Below are 24,734 nucleotides of genomic sequence, written 5' to 3'. Positions count from 1 at the left end.
AATTCACATCATTTTAAAGTCATCAATTCTTATTCTGAAAAGAGCATATTAAATACGTAATTACCAATGTATTTATTTTTATAGGTATTATTCACTCGCATGACTAGTCATGAGACGCAATAAACACGTACTGTATGGTTTCATTGAAGAACATATATTAACTCACTGGAGTTGTTTGGATTACTTTAATGATGGACGTGTGATTTTGGATGCCATGTAAAATGATACACGGGATGCATCTGGGTGAACTATACAGAGAGCCTCAAACAGCACAAGAGATGAAATACAGTCTGGCATGGAGAGAAATAATGCCCCCACTCACCAAGATTCTCACCGCCCCATACATCCATCATCATGTCGTACTTCCCAAGCTTTTCAAAGTTGTTCTTGTCCATTACAAAAAGACCTCCAGCAATCATTGGTGTCCTGGAAAATTGTGTTACACAAAATATAAAATGGATAAGGGGTCATTTGGCTTCACACAATATTAAAAGTTAGTATGACGTTCAACATTAAAGCATCCGTATAAGAACAAACTCGAGCTTTAAATTGCCCAATCACACCATTGTCATATTCACACCGCTGATGAAGAGTTTCGTTTCAGTGGCCATTTGCCACCTAATAAACGCTTGCTCGGTGATGCCGAGATCTGATCACAGCCTCATAAACAAAGTCATTAAACAACACTGGACTCATTAAAAGAAGCTACAGAGTGCTGTGTCATGAAGACTTGTGCACTGCACATCCCACAATGGCACTGCCAGGAGAAACAGCATTGTTTATTATCCTAATGTACTTTTAATGTACTTGCAGCACAGTGAATGCATAGACGGGGCATTGCTGTTACGTGAAATCTCAATCTCCCATTCGGTAGCTTCCTTCATTTCTCTTTCTCCTCCGTTTGGCTGTTAATTATACTCATTGAGTCTCTCTCTGGAGGCAAAACCATTTACAAGCAGGCGAGCACATGTGCTTTTTGGAAGATGCTTGTTGTTTTGCTATAACAACAACTTTAGGAGATTGCTTTTCTATGTTGACATAACTGAAATCTAACTGTTCATTGCTTGTAAAAGAAGAAAACCTCAGAATGAAATCATGAAGTGCGGCCAAGGTGGGAAATTTTTGATTTAGAAATACAAGGTTTCCATCCAGCATTGACAATTTGTTTACGAAGTCTAAAAATAGACTGTATAACCAAAGAGGCTAAAATTCTCTTTCACCAGATTAAAGGTTAAAAGGTTTTGTAACCGAGATATTTCGAGAGACGGTTCTTACTTGATGGGAGCAATGGGATTTCCTTGCCGTGCCCGTCGTTGCTCCAGGGTCATGTAGTCCCATTTAAAAACAAGATTCCAATCAAAACCTGGATACAGATAATATACAAGTCAGATTAAACCCAGGTTAAATAAATACCAGCCTTGTGTCTTGACATCCCTGAAGCAAACACTGCTTTGTATGCAGGATGTGCCGTGTATGCTTTTTGTTGCACAACAGACATGGATTCACATACCAAAGCAGACCGCATACAGTATATACTGCGCAGTGTTCACTAAAGCACTGCTTGTATTCTGAATGTAGTCTACGAGCGGGAAGAAAATGGGAGATGAAGGTTTTTACAGAACAAAGACATCACATATGTAATAGCGTGACTGAATGCTGGTTCAATAGCAGACGGGGCTTTCATTCACCCAGTATGTGCTGGAAGAGAGACAATATAAATATGATATTTATATACTATGCCGCTGTATAAAACACAGGGGTAGCAAGAAGGAAATATCTATTTTCACATTCCTATATCCAGAGCCTCTGAGAGCTTATACATTAAAAGCTTTTCCACTTGGATATAGAGAGACATTATACCCAAACCACCAGACAGAAATCAATCAAAATGATTTCCATTGCAAAAAGACACTTCCTCATTTCAGGATTCACTGACGTTCACTTGCTTTTTAACATACTGCTGTGTTCACTGTTTCTTTCGGACTTGCTCCAAACACAAATATGCATTTAAACCAAGCCTGTCGATCATTAACATTTTATTGATTTCATAAATATACATTTTAGAGTGACAAAAAGTGGCTTATGTTAGAACGCATAAATATTGCAGTTCTTTAATTGGCATATAACACATTCATATATAACACATTCATATATGATGACATCATATATAATAACATATATTGTACATGCTGTCTATACGTACTACACACACCCACACAGATATTGCATGTCAATGAAAATATTAAGAAATATAAACTGTTAAAATCTGTTGAAAAAGATATTTACCTCCTTTAAGATCTGCAGAAGCTCCGACATACTGGAAATTGTCCATGTTAATGACATCTATGATGGGAGAGACAACCCGAGTCTTATCCTGTGGAAAAAACACAAACCAAATGATCTCAAGTTGGGCTCAATGACATTAATGGTATACTCTCAGCAACATCGCATTCAGTAATCGAGACAATATGATCTTTTAAGACGTTACACTGAAGTCACTAGCAAGACAAATGAGAATTCAGAATGAAAGTCCTGGCTGATGCAGAACGTGGATTTAAGAAAGCGTCCACTCATTTGCGGTGACGAAATCCACAAGCAATACTTATCAAAATAAAAGTTAACGCCAAATGAATAGGCTATATATTGCTTTTTATTAATTGTGACAATTGTAAAACTCTGACATGAATGTAATCGATAATATGCTCAACTCTAAACTAAACGGACAGCAGAGATATTTACAGTATCTGGGTTTGAAATGAGTGTGGAGATTACTATGGCAAAGCCTTATAAAAATTTAAATTGTGTCATCATTTGCTGACCCTCTTGTCATTTCAAATCCGTTTGACTTCCTTTCTTCTGCAGAACACAAAAAATATATATTTTGAATTGGTTTTGTGTTCATACAATAAAAGTGGATGGGGGCCAGTACTGTTTGGTTTCCAACATTCTTCAAAATATCTACTTTTGTGTTCTGCAGAAGAAAGAAAGTCATACAGGTTTGAAATAACAAGAGGGTGAATGTCAGAGTTTCTATATTTTTGGGTGAACTATGCCTTTAAAAGAATATAAATTCAGTCTAATAAACTGAAGTATCAGTAGGAACGACATGATGATGACATACCGCAATGGCCAATTTACTTCATATGAGCTCATGAAACATAAGGTAATGTTGGACAAAACATCTTTCCATCACCTTTTTCAATACAGAATAAGGTCCAGGAAATAAACAGTATTTTGCAAGTTTCTACCTATATTAGACGCAATAGACAGCATGTGTTTTTTGTTACGGCAAACTCTGGTACAGTATAAATCTGGAAATAATGAACCTGATTACAACGAAGTGGTTTCAACAAGTGGCTTATGTAAGTCTAAAGCATTAATGACAGACTCTTACTCTGATTTTCTCTTAAAGCTTGGCGATATGTTTTGGGACCATATTGAAAATCTGGGATTTAAAATGAAGAAAACCCGCAAATGCTGTTCGAAAACCCTAGAAAAAAAGAATAAACGCAAAAGGTGCTAAGCTGAATTCTTAAGTCCAATGTGAGGTTTGAGGATCTATTTACAGAAATGCAATATAACTCAGACCTTACATAAAGAATCGTTATGTTTTTATTATCTTAGATTAGCTATTTGCACAAAAGACGAAAATGTTATGCTTACATTGAAGGAAAAAAAATATTTAAATTGTTGTGCTGATAATCAAATTCTTAACAGAAAACCGTATTCAATGAAGAAAACTGCCAAAAAAGCATCTACTCTAGCAGTCTAAAGCAGTTCTGAATAAGCAGGGCAATGTTTAATGCATGTTTGATACATACATCATTAAAAACTGCTCTGATAAATTCAGGGGTCATTAATTCACATTCTTATCTTTTCTGGGTCACCCAACGAGAAATGAACACACCAAGGTTATAAATGAGGTTATGATACCCCTGCCTAAACTAATGCCTGCGATTTCACCTTTCGGCTATTTACACCTTAACTTGCTTTTATCTTACTAACTTATTATCTTATAATAAGTCGTAAGCCTTTTGAACATCAAACACTGCAAATATGTGTGCCTAGGGAAGGAACCAAAGCAAATATTCCTTTAAGGTCAGCGATGAAGGACTAGTATGAACTTGCGATCCTGAAACAGACCGGACGTGCTGTTTGACAATGGTGTGTGTTTGTTTGTATTCGACAAACCCTAAACTCTTATCTCTGCACTTTCCATTGCTGTTGTTTTTATGATATGTTTTAGAATTGTTCTTTGAGAACAGGTCTGAAGACGGGTTGCTGCCAGCAAAGCTTGCGTTGGACAAAGTCTGTTTAAAGAAAACACTGGACCCTTTTATCCCCGCTTCCGTTTTCTCCTCTTGGCCCGCCGCTCTCAGTTGCAGTGAGCTGTTAAATGGCCACTGCTGTAATGAGCATGCTTGATTACAGCCTCCAAAACCAAAAAGGATAATTTGCCAAATCTGTAAACTGTAAGACCCAGAGTTTTTGTGCTTGTGTGTATGTGTATGTGTGTGTGTGTGACAGCGAAAGAAACAAGAGAAAAACATAGCTGACCTCAGCAACCCTTTCCAGCAGGGGTTCAAGCCAATGCTCATTACACTCGCAGTGGCTGTCAAGGAAGGTCAGTACGCTGGCTGTGGCCGTATCCGCCCCTCTGACACGAGATCGCATCAAGCCTGAGATCAAATACACACAGAGGACTGAGCCCAAAGCGCTGATCTATCACAGATGCAATCTTAAAATGCAATCCAAACCTGAATGAAACTTTTTATACTGCAGATGACAAGGCAGAGTTGCTCTTGAAATGAGGTTGATGAACAGGGTATAAATCTAAATGATTATTTACCTCTTTTACATCATCATCATAACAAAAATGATATGCCAAGTATGACTAAAATGTATAATTTTATTTTGAAGCTCACCAATTACTTTTTATAAAGTCAATCATAATTCTTTTCTCTTAAAATTCTTACTTCACTTTGAAGCACTTTGCTAATATTTTCACAATATTTTTGTGATGTAGAATTATGTAACTTACTGTCTGTGTAAAGGCTTTACTACAATGTCAATAAAACATGAAAAAAGGGTTACTTTATTAAAACAGTTTGCTTGCTATCCAACTGCATTTAAACTTTAGTGATTTATCACCTTTAATATATTAATATGTTGTTATTAAAACATAGTAATATTAATGTTTTGCCATTTATTTATTAAAGCAGCTTTCATAAAAACTATCCAAGTATTGTTTGGATTAGTTATATTTTAAACTAGTTTTTCATAGATAATATTTTAAGATCATACTAAATATCACATTTCTGATTCAGTTCCATGCAACAGAATCAAATGTAGCCTTTTTCACAAATGATCCAAAATCCAATTATATATAACTAGATATTTGCAAGTGCAAGGCATTTAATAGCATATTTTTTAGCATCTTATCTGAACAAATTTCAGATTTGTCATTATTAGTTTTTTCTAAAAAGTCAATTTTTTCCACTTCTTACAGACATGCTCAAATTTGTTGGTACCCTTACAGCTCATTGAAATAATGCTTCATTCCTCCTGAAGAGTCATGGAATTAAAATGCATTGCATCATGTATACTTGCAAGCCTTTGGTATGTCATAGAATAAAGCAAAGATGATGTGGAAAGAGATGAATTATTGCTTATTCTACAAAGATATTCTAAAGTGGCTTGGACACATTTGTTGGTACCCCTTAGAAAAGATAATACGTCATTGAATTATAGTGATATTTCAAACAAACAAGTTTCTTTAATTAGTATCATACATGTATCTAATATTGTAACAAGTCATTCAGCTTATTTAAACAGAGAAAAGTAGTCGCTGTGCTGTTTGGTATCAGTGTGTGCCCGACACTGAACATGGACCAGAGAAAGCAAAGGGTAGAGTTGTCTGAGGAGCTCAGAAAGATAATAACAGACAAGCATGGTAAAGGTAAAGGCTACAAGACCAGGCAGCTCGATGTTCCTGTGACAACAGTTGCAAATATTATTAAGAAGTTTAAGGTCCATGGAATTGTAGCCAACCTCCCTGGGCGCGGCTGCAAGAGGAAAATCGACCCCAGATTGAACAGAAGGATAGTATGAATGGTAGAAAAAGAACCAAGGATAACTGCCAACTGCCAAACAGATACAAGCTCAACTCCAAGGTGAAGGTACGTCAGCAAAAGTGGGTTCTATGGAAGACCCAGGAGGACTCCACTTTTGAAAGAAAAACATTAAAAAGCCAGACTGGAATTTGCTAAAATTCATATTGACAAGCCACAATCCTTCTGGGAGAATGTCCTTTGGAAAGATGAGTCAAAACTGAAGCTTTTGGCAATTGGCAAAATCACCCAAGAATGGAAAAGAACTAAACATTGGACTATTCTGAAGTGGCCTTCTATGAGTCCAGATCTGAATTATATCGAACATGGAAAGAGCTGAAACTTGCATTCTGGAGAAGACCGCTGGAGCAGTTTGCTCAGGAAGAGTGGGACAAACTACCTGTTAAAAGGTGCAGAAGTCTCATTGAGAGCTGCAGAAAACATTTGCTTGTAGTGATTGCCTCTTAATGTTGTGCAACAAAATATTAGGGTAGGGGTCCCATCATTTTTGTCCATGACATGGATCTAAATCAAAGTCTGATTTCGATTGAATATGGAATAAACAATGGTGGATGCCAATTACTTTTGTCAGTTTCAAGTTATTTCAAAGAAAATTGTTCATTCTTTGTTTTTGTGGAGGGGTACCAACAAATTCGAGCACGTCTGTATGTCTTATCCACACAATTCGAGCACTGGTTTTTGATATTACAGTTATTGACAATACCAGTATATTGTTACAGTGATTCAGACTGTATTTACGTATACTCACCCTCTCGCCGATCATTCCGTAAAACTCTGACCTTCTCAATTTTCCCAAGTAAGGCACCATCTTCAGCTGTTAGTTGACAAAATATGACATGATCACAAGTGATCGGGCACAACATCTTTACATTCCATACACTTCAGTTGATAAACGGGTAGCACAAATGTGAAAACAACGGCGAATGACAATTGGCAGGACCAGAACATTGGTGTCAAATACAAAATGTATAACTCTGTATAAAATGTACTAGAAATAAGTGATGCTCCCTGCAGTGGAACGTTATGAGACCGGGCAGCTCTGCCTCAAGGTCTTGGGTTCATAGAGAGTTGAAACCGGAAGCTTTCCAAGACAATCTTAGCATCTGAAGAACACACTGAGGGATGGAGGAGTACAGCTGTAACCGGGACGATAAAGTAAAGAAACCGGCGATGACTCACTTTACACAACACCTTATCAAACTCCATTTTAACTGCCGGTTTTGTTGTGCCGGTTGGATGGGGTTCATAGTGACAAAGCAGCTGATAAGAATGTGTGCTCGGCAAGTGCCCTAACACAAGGCTGCTCAGGGCAAAACTCTGACCACATGCAAGACGAACAAGCAGCGGGGAAGAAAATCAATGGGGCTTACGGCTGTCACTGTAGTCGTCCACCAAGATGATCTCTTTGACCAGATTGGGTGGGCTTTTCTTCAGTACACTGTGGGAAGAAAATTGAGAATTTCATTGAGTATGTGTATACTGATGAGTGTAGATTATAATACCCCAATTAGACTTCATAAAGATTTTTGTGTGATGTGAGCCGCCCCACCTGACCACAGTGCGCAGCAGGGCTGAACGGGCCTCATTATGGAAAGTGATAATCACACTGGACGAAGGAAGATCGGTTTTCCACTGCTTGTGACGACAGCTAAAGAGAAAAAAGAAAACATTTAGAAAACTTTAACCAACGTTATCCCTTAGGACATATGTTCTTAAACATGCTCCATCCTCGCTCCATCACCCTCCTGCCATGATGGCACCAAATAGACTTCTTCAGAAAATGTTGAAATAAAAAGAGATCCTCTTGATATCACTGAAATTTGTTTTGATGTCCGTTACATTTGTATCAAGAACAGCATGCAGTCAAAGGAAACGCAGTGAAGACTCATTCTCGGGCTGCTACACCTGAATGAAGGCTCATGCCCTCGGAGGAGCCCAAAGCAGCTCAGCACACATTCATGTAATGCTTCTCTGGCATAGTGATAGACAGGAGGTCATGCATGCTTTAACACTCTGGACGTCTGTCTTCAAACACACACACACTGGCCTTTACACTATGAAGGATTAAACCACACGTACACGGTTTATATCCTGGTTTTAATTTGACAGACGTGTGGCTAATCCGCTGGATTTCTAGCACCTCTCATGGAAGAGCACACAAAGCTTCGTCTGTGCTGATGCCATTGATTTTGTGGTCATTGGAACTCAAGCAGGGAAATCGGGGTCAATGGCTCCTGTGCTAAAGGTCAGGATGGAAGATCCACCTGCACAGAGTGAAAACTGACTTCAGCAATGGGGTGAGATTACAGTTAAACCCTAATCTGTCCGGTTTAATATCTAGCCAAAAGAAACAGATTCAAGTTATACAGTAGTGATGGATCGATGAGGGTCAATGAGGGCTTGCGAGGAATACATTTCAACACTGTCTAACAATTACCACCATAGAAGAAAGAAAAATCACAATTGAAAGCTGATTATAACTCTGTTTTACCGTGAAACCGCTTACTGAAAATAAGATTTCACTGTATATGGTAAATGTTCACTGATGCTTTATATGGGTCATGATTATGATTGTATCGCAATATTTTTAATAAAACAGGAAACTGACATTCAAATAACAGAATTATTTCTCAAGCATTAACATTTTTCAATAAAATCTGTTACAATATTGTAACAATATTCAACATAGTTGTAAATTAATAACAAAAGATGATGTCTGACTGAAAAATGAAATTAAAATTTAACTTAATATAAACAATTAAGGAACGAATTAAGAAAATAACTCTTAAGAGAACTTCTTAAAGCAATGAAAGCACATCATCTAAATATTCAAAACTATTTTATAATATGTAATATAAAATTAAAGAGGCCCTATCACAGACAGTTTCTATATATCATGTTAATCCTGATACTTAGAGAGTAGTATCGTAACCCTTCAAATATCAGCAGTCTTTAGTTTGATCACATTTATAAAAGACAGATACAGCCCTGGCTCGAACTTGACTATTTAGAGCAGGGGTCGGCAACCTTTGAGACCAAAATAGGCACTTTGGGCCATCTCCTACCAAATAAACTTTGTCTGGAGCCATTGCACAGAGTGTGTGATGCATATCGCTTCGCCCCCCGAAACCAATCAATAAATCATTATTATTAGTCACCCTATATGTTTGTCAATGGGTTTTGCAAATATCTAACTAATAAAATGTATTAAAAAGTGCCTGTCAAGTTGGAAAACGCATAGTTTTCCTTTCCTGGAAATAAGTTAATTTGGACAAGTTTTGGAAGGACAGCGACTATATCAATTTTCTTTTCATTTTTTATCATGATATGCAAATCGTCGCTATGCTTTATTAAGTGTACTGCCATTGTAATAAATGTACCCAACCAGAATCCATTGAATTATATCCTTATTATGCATTTTTGGATGAGCTAGTTTCCCTCTTGGACAATCCAGTGATATATTAAAGGGCCGGCACACATTTGCTAAAGGTCTGGAGAGCAGTAACGGTTCAGCAGGTCATTGATAAAATAGCTGCTTTAACTACAAGACAAGGGTTTTTAGAACATATATTTGCACACTTCCCCTTGCCGGCCTCCCAACCTTTCAGCATGGCACCAGATACATTCTCAAATATATGCAGGTTAAGGTTGTCGAAATGTTTGATGTCAGTGTTGACAACTTGTTACCCCAGTATGTTGTTACTTAATACAAAATGTATGCAACTGCATGTAAAACCAACCTGGAGTAGCATTAATCTCAATCTAATGCTATGAAAGTGGGAATAGAATCGTATTATGCTAATAATCAGCATTAATTTTAATCGAATGACAGCCTTAAAACAGCCACGTGTATAAAGATGCTATTCATTAGTCGAATAGTAAGCAGGTCTACTGTTTTAATGAAAGCAGTGGTGCGGTCTGGACAGCAGACACAGGCGACGGCCTCAGTGAGACAACCATCCTCGCCAAAAACATTTCCATTAAGACACGTGGCCTGCTGCCATCAGGGGCAACAAAACAGAAGCAGAGGCTCCCAAGAGTAAACAGACAGCATGTGTTCCTTATTACCAGCATTGGCGAATCTCATACAAAGGCATTTCAGAGAAAAATTCTGTAAATGTGCTCAATAGCTTCAGCTCTGGGTAAATATTTAATAGAAGTTAATGGTGCAGAAATCGAAAGAAAAACTCAAGTTTGTGTGAAAATACAAAAGGTTGGCATTCTTACAAACAAACATCGCAAACGATCTGACCTTTAAAAAAGGTCTCATGGCAGTTTTCAAGAAGATTTCTCCAGTCCTTATGTGGTGAACGTGACCGCTGGGTTGAGATTGGGAATGCTGCTCACCCAGAGGATGGTGAAAGGGCAGAGATAAGACGACTTACAACAGATAATAATGTCATGTGCAGCATCAGCACATCTTCAGGAGAAAAGTGACGTCCGGGACTTGTTCAGACCTGCAGGTAAAATCTGATAGCTTTGGTACTGGTTCTATCGTGCATTCATCACATCGATACAGATGGAAAAACATACTACTGCAAATTACTCTCACGGCCTTTTCTGTTGTATTATGCTGTTGGCTAAAGCTTGAAAGAATATAGTCTGATTTTAGTACATCCAAAAACACTTCTATACCAGTCAGAACAGTAAGAGAATAACAAATACCAGAAGAAACCGATCAGAAGCAATTACAGCAAATATCTATTTTTTATATTCTTTTTTGTTTGCATCTTTCAAAGCATTTAAAGGTCCCGTTTGTGAGATTTGGCGGTATCTAGTGGGGATGTTACGAATTGCGGTGGCTGACACAGGGCTAAGATTCACGTTTTGGCTTCTTTTACGCATGACAATGTATTTACAAAACGCGCTCTGTTGAGCAGTTTGTCAATTTAGGGCTACTGTAGAAACAACACGGCAAACACCATGTAGATAGAAATAGCTCATTCTAAGGTAATAAAAACACTTATTATGCAAGGTATTTATACACCTCTGAACACAAAGTTATGTATATTATATTGCATTTATGTCAATAGAGATTATAGTATAGTGCTCAAAGGGAACCCGGTGTATAGAGAGATGCATGGCTTTATGCGTTGTAATAGCCTTACACTACTAGCATTTGTCATTCGAAAAACACAACATATTTTCAATACTTAAAAAAAACTAAATGTAATACTCATTTTAACCTAAGGAGGCCGCCATGGTTTTTTTCGATGACGTAAACTGGTTGCAAGCACAGCCAGGCAGCCAAACACAGACACACTAATCACACTACTTAGGGCAATAAATCACAACTCCTTTCTGGTGGAACATTCTTCCTAACTCAGTCCGGTCAACCACATCTCTCACAACCTTCAAAAAACTACTTAAAACCCATCTCTTCTGTGAAAACTTGACAGACAGATGAATTTTTGTTTGTTTTAATGTACACTAACCCTCTCTCAATCTCTCAACAGGTAGTAGTCAAGCTTTTGTTGAAACTAGTAACTTTGTATTAGCACCTATTGTATTATTGCTCCCTGAACTCTTTGTACGTCGCTTTGGATAAAAGTGTCCGCTAAATGTAATCAGTTCTTCAGTAAATACCAGGTTCTGTAGGATATATATATATATAGCTGCCGGCATATTACTTTCGGTTTGTTTGTTTGTTTGTTTATCATATTAAAAGTCTCTTTTATGTTCTCCTTCCTTTTATTGAACCTTGTTACACACTGGCAGTAGAAAACAAAATGCGACCATTTAGTCACAGTCTAGAGCCCTGCATTGCACTTTCAAGGAATTGTTAAGAGCATAAGTTCGATGTGCAGAGATGAATCGGAGTTTTCACCCTTATTTACATACTGACAGCTTCTTTTGTTCATTTAATTGCCAGATATTTACCGTCAACAACTGGACAAGATTTCCATCACTGACAGTCATGAAGACAAGGGTCATAACGATTATTACCTTTATATGAAACACAACAGGAGTAAAAACAAAGCAAATATACCAATGTCAAACCTAGAGATCTGCACATCTCCCATTACTCTCAGAATGACTGGACACGTGTTTTTAATGGGCACACTGCAGGGAATCAACCCATTAACATTATAGTAGAATACACTAAAGTTTACACAGCGTACAAGAACATTCAGAGTCACAAGACCATTGGGAAAACAATGTTTTGCAAAAGCCATTGCTTCGTCTGACGACTAGATTTACATTTGACTTAAGCGTTTACATTAAATGCACGTGTGCCGTTGCAAGCTCCATTCTCTACAAGTCACAGTCACAAAAAATTAAAAACCTGAAAATGTTTTAAGAACTTCTAAAGCATACACTGGAAGTGTTTGTCTTTGGAAATGCAATTTGCTGTATTCTTCTAAGCCTGCCCCACAACACCAAGATGGACCTCAGAGATTCCTTGGAGTGGAGTGTCTTAGTGCCTTCAATAACAGTCAGACATTATTTGTTATTTGTTAACAACTGATTCTGTTAATAATGAAAATGTGAAATTGCTGTTTAGAACATGTCCCACCTCAGGCAAGAGATGAGAGATTGTGTTATGATTGGAGCATCTTGTTCTTGTTCAGTCACATGCTACGATGCCAAACACACATCAATTTATAATCGGAGTTTGGTCCAAACAACAATCACACAAACCGCCCTATAGGGGACATCAACAACATTTAAGAGCCATGCAAGAAACATCCCGTGCCAAATGACTAAGACAGATATTCAGCTAACGTGGTTATACGACATCAAGCCAACATGTCAACCAGCATGTATGTACAGTACTAGGCACAATTCCTATCCTTAGTGCACACACAGGTGCATCCCTGACATAAGATGACATTGCTTTTTATTTAGCAGCATTTATTTATGTTAAATAGATAAGTGCTGAAAATAAATGTAGCAACTACAGAGTAAAACCTCTGTACTTGTGATGTTTACAAAGGATATGATGACTGACTATTAATAACCACGAACTAGACTATTAATAAAAGTTGGACAACGGTAAGTAGGAACAAGTGACACAAACATGCTTTACACTGTGATTCTGGTGATATTCTTCATAAAGGTGTCAAATAAAACAAATTATATAAATATGTTGGGAATAAAGAAAATATTTATACATGTATATATAAAAATATTGTAGTATTAGTTGCTTGATGAATATAGTAAATCACTTTTTCTTTTTTCCCTTCAAAGTGAATATACATTGACTTCCATTCCATTTTTCCCCATCATGCACTCTTATAATGGACTTTTCAATACCTACACTTTGCACATCTGCCCTGGTAACTCATGTAATTTATTTGTAATATATACACACATCTGTCTGTGTGGTAGAAGTCATACAAGAGTAGCTAAATGTTTGCTTATGAGTGGATGACTTCATGATCACTCTGGGAGTTGCAGTGCTTTGCAGAACTGTGTGATATTCCCAAAAGCCAAGCAGACACAGGCAAATGCACACAGTGGTTCTTCTGCGAGAAAAAATGCCTTTGTGCAGACGCTTTAGAGCAATTTTGAAAATGCCAAGTTTAAAAAGGTCATGTTGAAGAGGACGATGAAAGAAAAGCTGAACAGAAGTACAAAAGAAGACCTGTTACAGGCTATTAATGGCCTTAAATGCTTAAATAATTGACAAACAAATGAGAAGGAAAAAAACATACACTAACTCTCTTCTCTCAACAGGTTGTGGTCTAGCTTTGGTTGAAACTAGTAACTTTGTATTAGCACCTATTGCTCTTTGTATGACATATCGCTTATTGCCCCCCGAACTCTTTGTAAGTCGCTTTGGATAAAAGCATCTGCTAAATGACTAAATGTAAATGAAAGATGTAATGGTTAAATATTAACAAGCAAAATAATTAATATAATATTTTAAATTAGTGTGTGTGTGTGTGTGTGTGTGTGTTTGTGTATATATTCATTTGATATGTTTCAAATGAAATAAAAGAAAAATTATTAATTTTTAATTAATTAATTTTTGGTCAGTTGCTGGAGTTGTTTACATCACAAACCAGTTTATGACATAATGTTCAGGTCAGAGATCACACAGTATGTGAATTCCTGGAATTATAGGCTGGCATCACAAATTGTGCATTCACATCTCTAGGTGGAAAATGGATGCCTTAAGGTCAGGAACTCTGAACTTTGAAAGTCATTGCACGCGAATGTCAACTTCAACAATGAACATTCCTTCCTGTCACCGCGAGTCACACACACACACACAATTTTCTGTTCTTTTCTGCTATCATCAAAAAGTTGCAGAAGACTATTTTTACATGTTTTCTCAACAGGGGTCAACCTCATCCCTCTGCAATGGGAGGGTAATTTCCTAAGAGGAGAGCATCTCCCAAGCAGCCTGTTTATGTTGGACGGAGAAGCGACAACAGGACTGCCCTGCTCCTTGACAAGTCTTCCGGCATGTCAACAGTAAATCAGTTGTGGGAGCCCAACCCTGCATTGCAGACTAGCAATGGTGAAGACATTTGAATATCTACAATGCCTCTTTAAACCATAGATACATATAAATATTGTAGATGCCAAATTGATTGTTCCAAAAATGGGATTCTTTTTCTCAAAGTGAGAATTTGTTGATTTGCATGTATAAACTGGCTGAATATTTGTGTTTTTAATAGATTCTAAAAAATGAATCACTGCTGTTTCACCAGAAACCTTTTAATAGACCAATGAATGCCACAAACCTTTCGATAGACTAATGAATCCCACAAGTGTTACATAAGATGCTCCTGGAACATAATTAAAACAAAAAATGGCAATCTGACAAACAAAAAAAAATCTTTTTTTTCCATCCATCAGCCTTAAAATAATGTAAGCAATTACCCGCATTCTGCCGAACATCACACTCCCAAAAAAGAAAGCTAATTCATCATAGCCCACAGCTAAGTCTCAGACATCCGCAGGCTGTGGGACCAATTTATGTTCGTTTAAGCACTACCAAACCCCCACAGCATTTACATCAGACCAGCGAGGCGCGTAAAATAGATGAAATGTGTTTCTTGTGCAGTTCCAAGTGCTTGTGTGAGATATCATGTCTCTCTGAATCATGACAATGGCAGTGATGATCTCAGGACATAACACGTCAGCATGAGTGTTTTTCTCGAGCAATCAATATGATACGGTGTCAGCTAAGTGCAGCTCTAATAATGTTACGTCCAGGGGCCAGATACAATTTCTCATGGGTTCTAAAGCATTTTGGAATTCAAGGATTAAGCCAGGTTCGAGCTGCACTAGAGAGATAGATTTGTGTAAATAAATATCTGGTGCTAGACTACAAGTTGCCTTTAAATCTTTTTTACATTTGCTTCAGTCAATAAATATGTTTTAGATGACTATTTTCCACCAATCCATCAATGTTATATTGGTTATTCTCAACATTGATTCATCAATAGTTTTGTTTAACATCTGGTCCATTAAATGTAAATGCGTGTAAATCACGCTCAAATTGTAATGGCAGACCCCAAAGGGGCCCAAACTCCCAAGTGCCAGAAATGTTAGTGTGCTGACATATAGTGCCAGTGCTCCGGCAGCACGATCATAGTTTGTTCTCTGTCTCAAGCGTCTTTTGCCGGTCCCACTTCTTGAAACCAAAATGTTTCTGTATTTCCTCCACAGTCCTATCAAATAAAGGCAAAAGCCCCTAAAATATAACTTAAATCAAAGAAAGAGGGAAAAGTGGTTTTATAGCAGCTTCTATTCATAGCAAAACCCACCGTCTTTCTTTTGTTTGCCGATCAATCGGATGCCCTGTTGGCCGCTCAATCGATTGAGCGGCCAACAGGGCATTCGATTGATCGGCCAACAGGGCATTCGATTGAGCGGCCAACAGGGCATTCGATTGAGCGGCCAACAGGGCATTCGATTGAGCGGCCAACAGGGCATTCGATTGAGCGGCCAACAGGGCATTCGATTGAGCGGCCAACAGGGCATTCGATTGATCGGCAAACAAAAGAAAGACGGCGGGTTTTGCTATGAATAGAAGCTGCTTTAACTCTGAAAGAGCCGGCGTGACTGATCGAGAAACCACTCACCCAGATATTCGAATAACCGATCAATCGGAAAATTTTAATAACCGATCAATCGAATACTCAAATACTTGATCAATAAGATGCTTGAATAACCGATTAATCGAAACGCTCTCCTTGGGTTTTGTGTTGAGCACTTCTGCACACACATTCAGATATGAGAGTAACTTAAATTGATTACGCTTAAGGAACAAGCATTGAAGCCAAAGAAAAACAGGGTCTTACTTGTCATGTCGTGTGTCAGGGATACTGCGGTCCATTCGGAGTTTGTCACTCTCAACCTGGTTGAACTTGTTGCGGGCATAGGGATCCTGCCCTGGCCTCACCACGGTCGCTCCCACATACAGATCCTGATCAAAGTCTTGCCACCTAACCTTCCCTGTAAAACATATTTGGAAACAAAAAATATTTCTCATGTTTGCAAAAAACATGTGTTCTAGAAATGACTAATGTTTAAGAACTCTCCATGGGTCAAGCTATAAAAAGACCTCAAATGCATCACTGTCCATCATTATATTACAAAATAATGGCTGCCAAAGAAAAAAGTAGCTGGATGTAGATCTTCTGTTCATAACAACCCAGGTGAATCTGCCACGGTGGACCTTGGCCAAACAATAATATATGAGGATATATGCCAAATTAAGTCATTGCATCAAGCACGGCTTTAGACTTCCTAAACACAAGCTCAGCTCTTCTCTGTAAGAAAATGATTATTTTCCATTTAGATGTCACTCACGTTTCACAATGACACAGCGGCAGATGCCGCTAACAGACGCTTGTCATTGAGTTAAACAGCAGAGATGGTTGGGATGATACTTAGACCTCAGAAACATGTGGCAGAATTCGATTATGTTATCTATCATTACAAAAGACTATAAGCAATTAATCTAGCGGGGCTCTGGGAGACGTCTTCTGCATTATAATTAGTACAACAGTTATAGAGCTCTGATGTCAAACATCCAAGAGAGCGTTAACACAGATTCAACGGCCAAAATTACAGCCACGAGAACTGTTAATGAATATAGGACAAAGTTTCAAATATAACACAGAACGTCGACATACTGTCCTTTAATACATTTCTGTGCTGTTAGAGACTTTAAGCTAGCGAAAGTAATGTTATTCATAAATTTGTTGCATAAACACTGATTGAAAGTCTCTTCAATCCAATTCAAGTACTACACTCTGAAACCGACAAACTACATGTTATACAGCAGAAGGTTCATTACGCCACAGAGCTGCAATGCACCAACCCACCAAAAAGTGTCAGTCACATTGATTACAGCCCTTTCACACAATACAAATACAATTCTCCATCTGCAATGGCTGTGAAAGAAGCATGTAGGAGCGAGCCTTTTTCTAATCCTTATTTTAAAGTTCTGGTGATTCAGGTCAAACAACAACTTTGAATATCAAAGTCAGCCATTTCCATTCGAATGGCCAACATTGCTGAAAGCTCATGAGGACCCACGAAAACACAATCGCTCCTTGCGAGGACTGCAGGGGGCTGTCTTCAGACTAATAAGCTGCTCACAGGACAACCGAGAGTCTCGGCGGTGACCTCCACACTTCACTTGACACAGCAAGATTTTACACCGTGTTCTCCAGAAACACACGCCGCACAAGATTTCACTTCTATTGTATGGAAACAAAACCAATGCGAGTGAAAGGGGGGTCAGTGAACAACATTCTTCAAAATATCTTCTTTTGTTTCCTGCATAAGGAAGAAAGCCATACGGGATTGAAATGACAAGTGGGTGAATAAACGATGCTTTTTTTGCTTTGTGTAAATCTTCTTTCTGTGTGACCCAAATTACAAGAGTAACAGAGGGACACGCAACTGCCCAGGAGATAAACTACAAACAGAAAACACATTGCATATCACAAAACGCAATTGGATGTTTACAATACATCTATGGAGGAGTTCTCAGAGGACATAAAACCTCATAGAAACGAACTATGATCTTAATAAATAATGCACTCTTGTCTACAACAATACTGCTTTGAAATGATGGAAGTGCATAAAAACTGCAGTTTAACTGTATCACTGTACAGCTTTGGACGTTATTTTAAGGTTACATTAGAAGTAAATGAGGTCTCCACTTTTTAACGAAGTGTTATATACAATATATTAGAAACTGTAAACAAACTACCTCCATATGAAGGCTTTCTTGGCCACTTTCCTGATTTTCTACTTGATATTACTCTATAATTACTCATTATCTTGAAATGGTATAATAACTATTAATATCAAATTTATTGAGGAAACATGCCTTCAGTTTGAAAGGTTTTACGCTGTATAGACATAAAATAATGAATAATACTCTGTTGACGAAGACAAAGATGCTTGATTCCCTGTATATATAGAATATAACCCAACACTAGGACCTGTGTTGTGCACATTGTTCATTGAAATTCATCTTTGGGGGTTTGCATAAGAAACACTTCATTATTCATCTTGGGTAGAAAAACGTGAATTATTAGAGCAGGTTAATCCTGATCTGAGCTGATTATGCACAGGGGTGTGTGAGGCTGGCTCTTACCTGGAGGAAGGGTTTCTAGGCTGTTGGCTTTGTCATCTGCATTGCTGTGCGATTGTATTCTGTTTGAATTAATGCCACTCCAGTCATCCTGCCAAAAAAAGGAAATAAAGATTGTGAATGTACAGGCATATTGTGTGCTTAAAAGCAGCGTCAGGGTAGAAAAAACTAATCGGGGAATTTGCTGCAGTAAGAAAGCCCTTAGAGCATATGTAGTTAGTCAGTGTTGCTAATATTATACTGCGTCTGGTACTACAGAACAATTTATAATCTTATTTTTTTTACCATATGTAAAAACTGAAAGAACCGAGGATATTTTAGGCGCAAGAAAAGAGAGAAAAGTACAACCATACATAAAAAAATTTTTGTCGAATTTAGTCTTTATTGAAACAATTAAAATTTCATATAAAAAGCCCATCATTTAGGGTCTTGTTGCTATAGTAACCACAGACATCACGGCCACGAGCTCATGTTTTATTGGATCTCGTTCTGCCTTTTGAGTTTGATCAAAACCATTAATTTGCTTTCAGAGCAAATCCAGCAAAAGATATCAGGGAAGCTTAAATCAAGCGAGGTGAAAGAAATGTTTCTCGACAGAAATCATTATAAAAACAAATGACAGCAATAATCTGCTTGCAGAGAATGGACTGAGGCTAGATAACTGAACACAGCAGACAATGATAGATAAAATGCATGACTTATTAATGAAACAATGACAACAACTTTTTGCCTTATAACCACATTCATCAAGTACTCATTATCAAGATTAGCCTACTAAAGTGTACGTTCTGAAAAACTAAAAGAAAACCTTTTCCTTAATTGAGAATTGTTAAAAAATGTATCTGTGGCACCTTTATTTTTAAGAGTACTGTATACTTGGATATAATTTAATATTAAAGGTGCTTAAAAGGTTCTTCACAGCGAAGTCCATAGAGGAACCATTGTTGTGGAACCAAAAGGTTATTTTATGGCAACGAAGAACCTTAGCCCCTTTTTTTTAAGAGTGTACAACATGTTAAACAACAAAGTCTGTTACAGTAAAAGAACTGTTAAGGTGTTGGTATGGATAACTAAAATAAATTCTTGGCACTTCAATAGTCCTACAGATTATATACACAAGAATAAAGCCTGAGCAAACTGTACTCAAAACACAAAACAAGGTCATACCACGGCCCGAGCCAACAAAAAGCTGGTGAAGATTAGCCAATCTACAGGAAGCCCTGGCATCTCCCTTGCCAACAAGTGTTGGAAAATATGAGTATTCTGACAATCACGTCAAGGCCCGGAGCAAGAGTAAGAAACCGCCACTGACTAAAGCATAAACAATATATAGGGCTAGTAATAATTCAAAGCCGACCCTCTGCCAAGGTCAGCAGGAAATAAATGGGAAGTCTCAACAAGAAGAATCAGCTAGCAGGGCCATTTCCAAATTGAGTAAGCCTAGGACAACACGACTGAGGATTACAACCACAATGGTACGACAACACTATTCATTATGAATAGTGAATGTTTGTAGGCTGATCAAAGAAGCAACAGTTAATGCTAGCATTTTTAGCCGTTATGGAATTCAGCATCTGTGGCCAGTGGAGAGAGCAGGTGTGAGAGAACGCTGAGCACAGTAGAACGTCCAGCCTAGCTTTATGGAGCTCCCTTTCAGCAGCTGGTCTTGTACAGCCCATGTCCTATTGTGAGCTACTGGTAATGACATACTGAGAAAATAAAGCTTAGTTTAAGAAACATGGAATTTACAATCTACATCCACTCATCAGAGTGCAGGGAATGTAATGAGGTTTGGTTATAATGTGGCAGTCTCACCAGAAGCGAGTTATCATTTGAGCACTTCCGGTTCCATCGCCCCCAGTCAATAGGTTTGAATGGGTTTTTGTAAATTGCCTGAAATAAGATCTGCGGTTAACAAAACCTCTCGACATTTTCCTGTTTTAATCGATGACATAACACACCAGTTATTAGCGGCTTGAGATTTAAAAAAAGCTTTGGGTCTTAAAAACAGTGGTTGCTAACAAGTTTCTAAAAGTGACTACATTCATCACGCATATACATTTCACAAATAATGGGCAAAAATCTCTAAAAACTTTGTTTGAGATTCATTCACGGAGAAATTACTTGCAAGGAAACACGTTTTTTTGATAAAGTTAGAATAAATTGTCAAAGGCCTGGTGTTGGTGACATCGATATCGAGCGACCGTAGCATAGTCTATTTATAGCTTCATGTAAGCTTTTTACTTCTGGCTATAGTATTGAGGCTTCAAAAGTATACAAATGTTCTGTTAATTTGAAAACATTATCTTGATAGGTTTATGCCGTTTTGTCTTTGTTAAATCACAGATCATATTTTTTGCGATCTTACAAAAGTCGAATTGAAAAATGCATAGGCTTTCAGTCGAAGGAACGCGTGACGTTAACTACCGTGTTGGCCTACAAAAGGACGTCATCTCTCACTCTTTAGGGTACACATATTGTTTACCACATCATTTTCATATATTTTTAGACATGTGCACACTACGCAACCGGTTGCAGATCAAAGCCACCTCAACTTTAGCAATGATAACCCAACCTGTTCTCACAAAAACTCACACCATGGCAACGAGAATGGAGCTGTTTAGTTTATAAATAAACAGCTCTAAGGAAGAGCCTGCGTTCATTTCTGAACCGATTCGCATAGAACAGAAGAAAAAGAGCAGTAAAAGTGGATTCTGCCGTGTGTGAGGAGACATGTTGAGCAGTTTGATGTTTATTTATTCATTTTATTCACGTCTGCCAATGCATCACATTTTTAGTTTAGACTACAAGACTAGTTGCCAACTCAAAACAAAAACGTTAGAGATGTTTTATGTTGTGTGGTGTTTACTTGGCTTAAATAAAGAAGATAGAATAAATTCTACATCTGCTGAAATGATCTAAAGAGCAGCAAAGACAAGGTCACTTATAAAGTACTTTCAATTTTATAAATCAAGGAAAGCGACACAACCCCATAAACATTTATAAGAGTGTTCTAATCCGGAGGAAGAAACGATTGAGAGGGTGGCTACTCTGTAGAATCATTTCTTGCGACCGCTGTCATCATCAGCTGCCATGAATGTGTACAAGATTCAATTCACCCCAGCACAAAATAAAAGCACGATTGAATCCCTTCATTACAGTGTGCTACAGAGTGGAACAAATGAGTTTCCACAGAGCTGTGTTACAGCAGAGGCGACACTAGCAATCGACTGCCGGGTGTCAAAAATCCAAAAAAAAATCATCACAGCTCAATGCATGATGTCACGTTTTGACAGACCCATATGCAAGGGCTAACCATTCGATGTGGTAAAAGCACTTCGACCATGACCGCAGCCTGACACCTCTTGAAATAATCTCATTAAAGCTAGACTGTGCTGCCAAGTAGAGAACACAGTGAAACAATTAACAGCCATCTTTCATTTACATCATGATGTAATAGATTTAACAAGGGAGTCAAATCTGTGCATTACTTCAGTGGCTGAATTCTGGGTGGGGAAACATACTGACAACACAAGTGTGAACAAATTTATTGAGCTTGTAGGGCTGGGTGTTATAAAGATGTATACCGTTGTGACAATATAGTGTCAAATGCAACAGATTCCTTATAGACCCCTTTGAGCCAACGTCACAATCTTAGCTGGAGGTTAAACTGGAGGCGGCCAATGCAAATCTAATCAGAACCCGGGAACAAGTAGAGTTATTTTTGACGTAACGTTAACCTTTTTTTAGTGGATATACAAGCTAACTTTGTTTAATCTCCGGTGGTTGGCTTACTGCACAACTAACAAAGAAAACTGTTTGTTGTTGCTGTTTCTACAGTATTCATAAGTAGAAACCTGGGAGAGAGAACAGTGAGAAGGCTGTCAGGTGTGTGTTTAAGCTGCATTTGCTAGCGTTTGGCACTGTTAGTACATATAGGCATCTAAAGATGTAACGTTATTCTCTCTCACTATACACGCTTGACTTCTTTCTCTATGTGGCATGTGTGGATGTCAGACCACTCAACTGGAGGTAATGGAATCCTGACAGTTCGTCAATCCATTGAGTGAGGGTGTACTGATCGGCCAATCCGGTTCCTTCCTTTAAAGTTTACTTTTTCAACAACAAACACAGTTCCAGGCTGTGACTGACCTTCCATATTCAAATTAAATTCGATTTACTTCAGTCATAAAAAACAAGCTATGAAAACGTGCCCGCGAGCGTTAGTAAAGCAGCCAGAGGTATATTTCTGCCTCCACCTATGCTCCGCCCACAAAAACGCATCACAATGTTTACTAACAAAAAAGAGGTTTATACATTGTGGTTTGTAAATAAGAGGTTTAGTCACATGCAACACCCTTGACCAAGTGAATCGCCCTTGTTAGGTCCCTAACATTATTCAAAATATCTTCTTTTGTGTTCTGCAGAAGAAAAACAGTCATAGAGGTTTGAAAAGACAAGGTGGTGAGTAAATGACGGAATTAAAATTTTTGGGTGAGCTATCCCTTTAAAAACTTCCAGAATTTGTGGTATATAACGATATACCACAATATGCATTTGCTCACAATAAGAAACAATCTTTGGTCATACAGCCTCTACATGCTTGTTTTAGTATTCTTGTGCACTGTGTCAATCTTTCAATACAGCCATCTTGACATTCAGCCACACTTAATTTGACTTTGGCGTTTGTGTTCGACTACGTGACATCACACGGCACTACATGCACAATGTTGACACATTTCATAATTCAGTTTATATTTCTGCTTTTAAATTTGGGTGGGGAAGAAAGTGTATCTGCCAAACAAAACAAACTCCAATGCAAATGGATGTAGTGACAGTGTGCAAATATTAGCAACGGTAAGATCAACAAATCCAAAACACATTGGACTGCTTGAACCATCCAGCGAAGTCTGAGCTCCGGACATAAATGGTTGTTGTTGAGGCCTAAGGCCGTGTTCAGACTGGTCGTCTTTTTTGACAAGAAAAAGTTGACAAAGGCCTTTGTCAGCAGCCACACAGCATGACTTGAGGAGGCAGCGTCTGTGAACGAAGGCAGCCCATAGAAACAGAAAGGCAATGTAACAGAAGGACATTTGAATTATAAACAGAGAGCATTTTTCACATATTTAAAAACTACTTCGCTAGAAATGCGATCAGAAGTTGTTGAAAGTGAAAACTATGCTCCAATGGGCGTTTCGGTAGCCATTTTATTTTTTCGAGATTGAGCCTTCTCAAACAATCACGTTCCTTGCATGTTGTTATGAAAACAACAGGTCTCTGTCATTGGTTAGCTTTTAAAAAGGAGCATGAGGCAGGGCGTTAAAAAGGACACTTGCAGCTTCCAAAAAAGAAGTCAAGTCTGAACACGGCCCGATTCACATTTCACGCTTTTCCGCACGCATATTAGTTATTTAAAATGTCAATGTAGATTTAAATGTAGACACATTCAGATGGAAATAGTAAAACATTTCCGTATCGGGCCTAAGGGGCCATTCAGACATAACGCGTTGAATTTAAAGTTGACTCAAAAACGCTCGTGTGCACGTCCGTCAAATGGGTGTTTCCACAGAAAAACTATGGGAAAGTAGCGCATTGGAATGGAAAAACGTGTTCTGTCTGAATGGACCCTAAGAATTTGTGATGTTTTTTTCTGTCCAGCTGTGCAGCTCCATCATGTGTCTGAGCGTGTGTGACTGAGCGTGCTCGGACTGCCAGTTACCAGCTGACATTGCAGTGCACTCAACTCCCCACAGATGGAATCGCTCAAGGAGGGTTCAGCCTCACCTGTCTACAGAGACAATTATTCAAGCCAGATACAAGAAACCAAGAGTCATGCTGGGAACTGGAGAATGAGATGAGTCACAGCCTGGAATCGGACTCAAAGCAGATTAAAACGGAGCTTAATTAAAGATTCAATTTGATCAGTGATGGGAATCTGCCGCCACAGACGTGATGGCTAAATTAAATTTGTTTTAGTAGTTTTCTCCTTCACGTTTTGAGAAAGGTTAGGAGAGTATAATACAAATATT

General features: G+C 38.1%; 1 protein-coding gene across 2 annotated transcripts in view; it reads right to left on the bottom strand.

Annotated features, from left to right (window-relative positions):
- galnt2 (UDP-N-acetyl-alpha-D-galactosamine:polypeptide N-acetylgalactosaminyltransferase 2) overlaps window positions 1-24,734 on the bottom strand; it is a 52,067-nt gene that overhangs the window by 6,797 nt on the left and 20,536 nt on the right. For both annotated transcript variants that reach the window (XM_079473483.1, XM_079473482.1), the window contains exons 2-10: window positions 18,709-18,796; window positions 16,394-16,547; window positions 7,681-7,779; window positions 7,502-7,569; window positions 6,880-6,945; window positions 4,558-4,679; window positions 2,287-2,374; window positions 1,276-1,363; window positions 323-426 (exon numbers count right to left, since the gene is read on the bottom strand). In XM_079473483.1, the coding sequence (XP_079329609.1) occupies window positions 323-426; window positions 1,276-1,363; window positions 2,287-2,374; window positions 4,558-4,679; window positions 6,880-6,945; window positions 7,502-7,569; window positions 7,681-7,779; window positions 16,394-16,547; window positions 18,709-18,796 (877 nt within the window). The remainder of the gene's footprint in view (window positions 1-322; window positions 427-1,275; window positions 1,364-2,286; window positions 2,375-4,557; window positions 4,680-6,879; window positions 6,946-7,501; window positions 7,570-7,680; window positions 7,780-16,393; window positions 16,548-18,708; window positions 18,797-24,734) is intronic.

Source organism: Barbatula barbatula (genome assembly GCF_947034865.1).
Source record: "Barbatula barbatula genome assembly, chromosome: 14".
In the NCBI taxonomy this organism is placed as follows: Eukaryota; Metazoa; Chordata; class Actinopteri; order Cypriniformes; family Nemacheilidae; genus Barbatula; species Barbatula barbatula.
The sequence above is the reverse complement of the archived record's forward strand: the minus strand, read 5'-3'. Positions and strand labels throughout refer to the sequence as shown.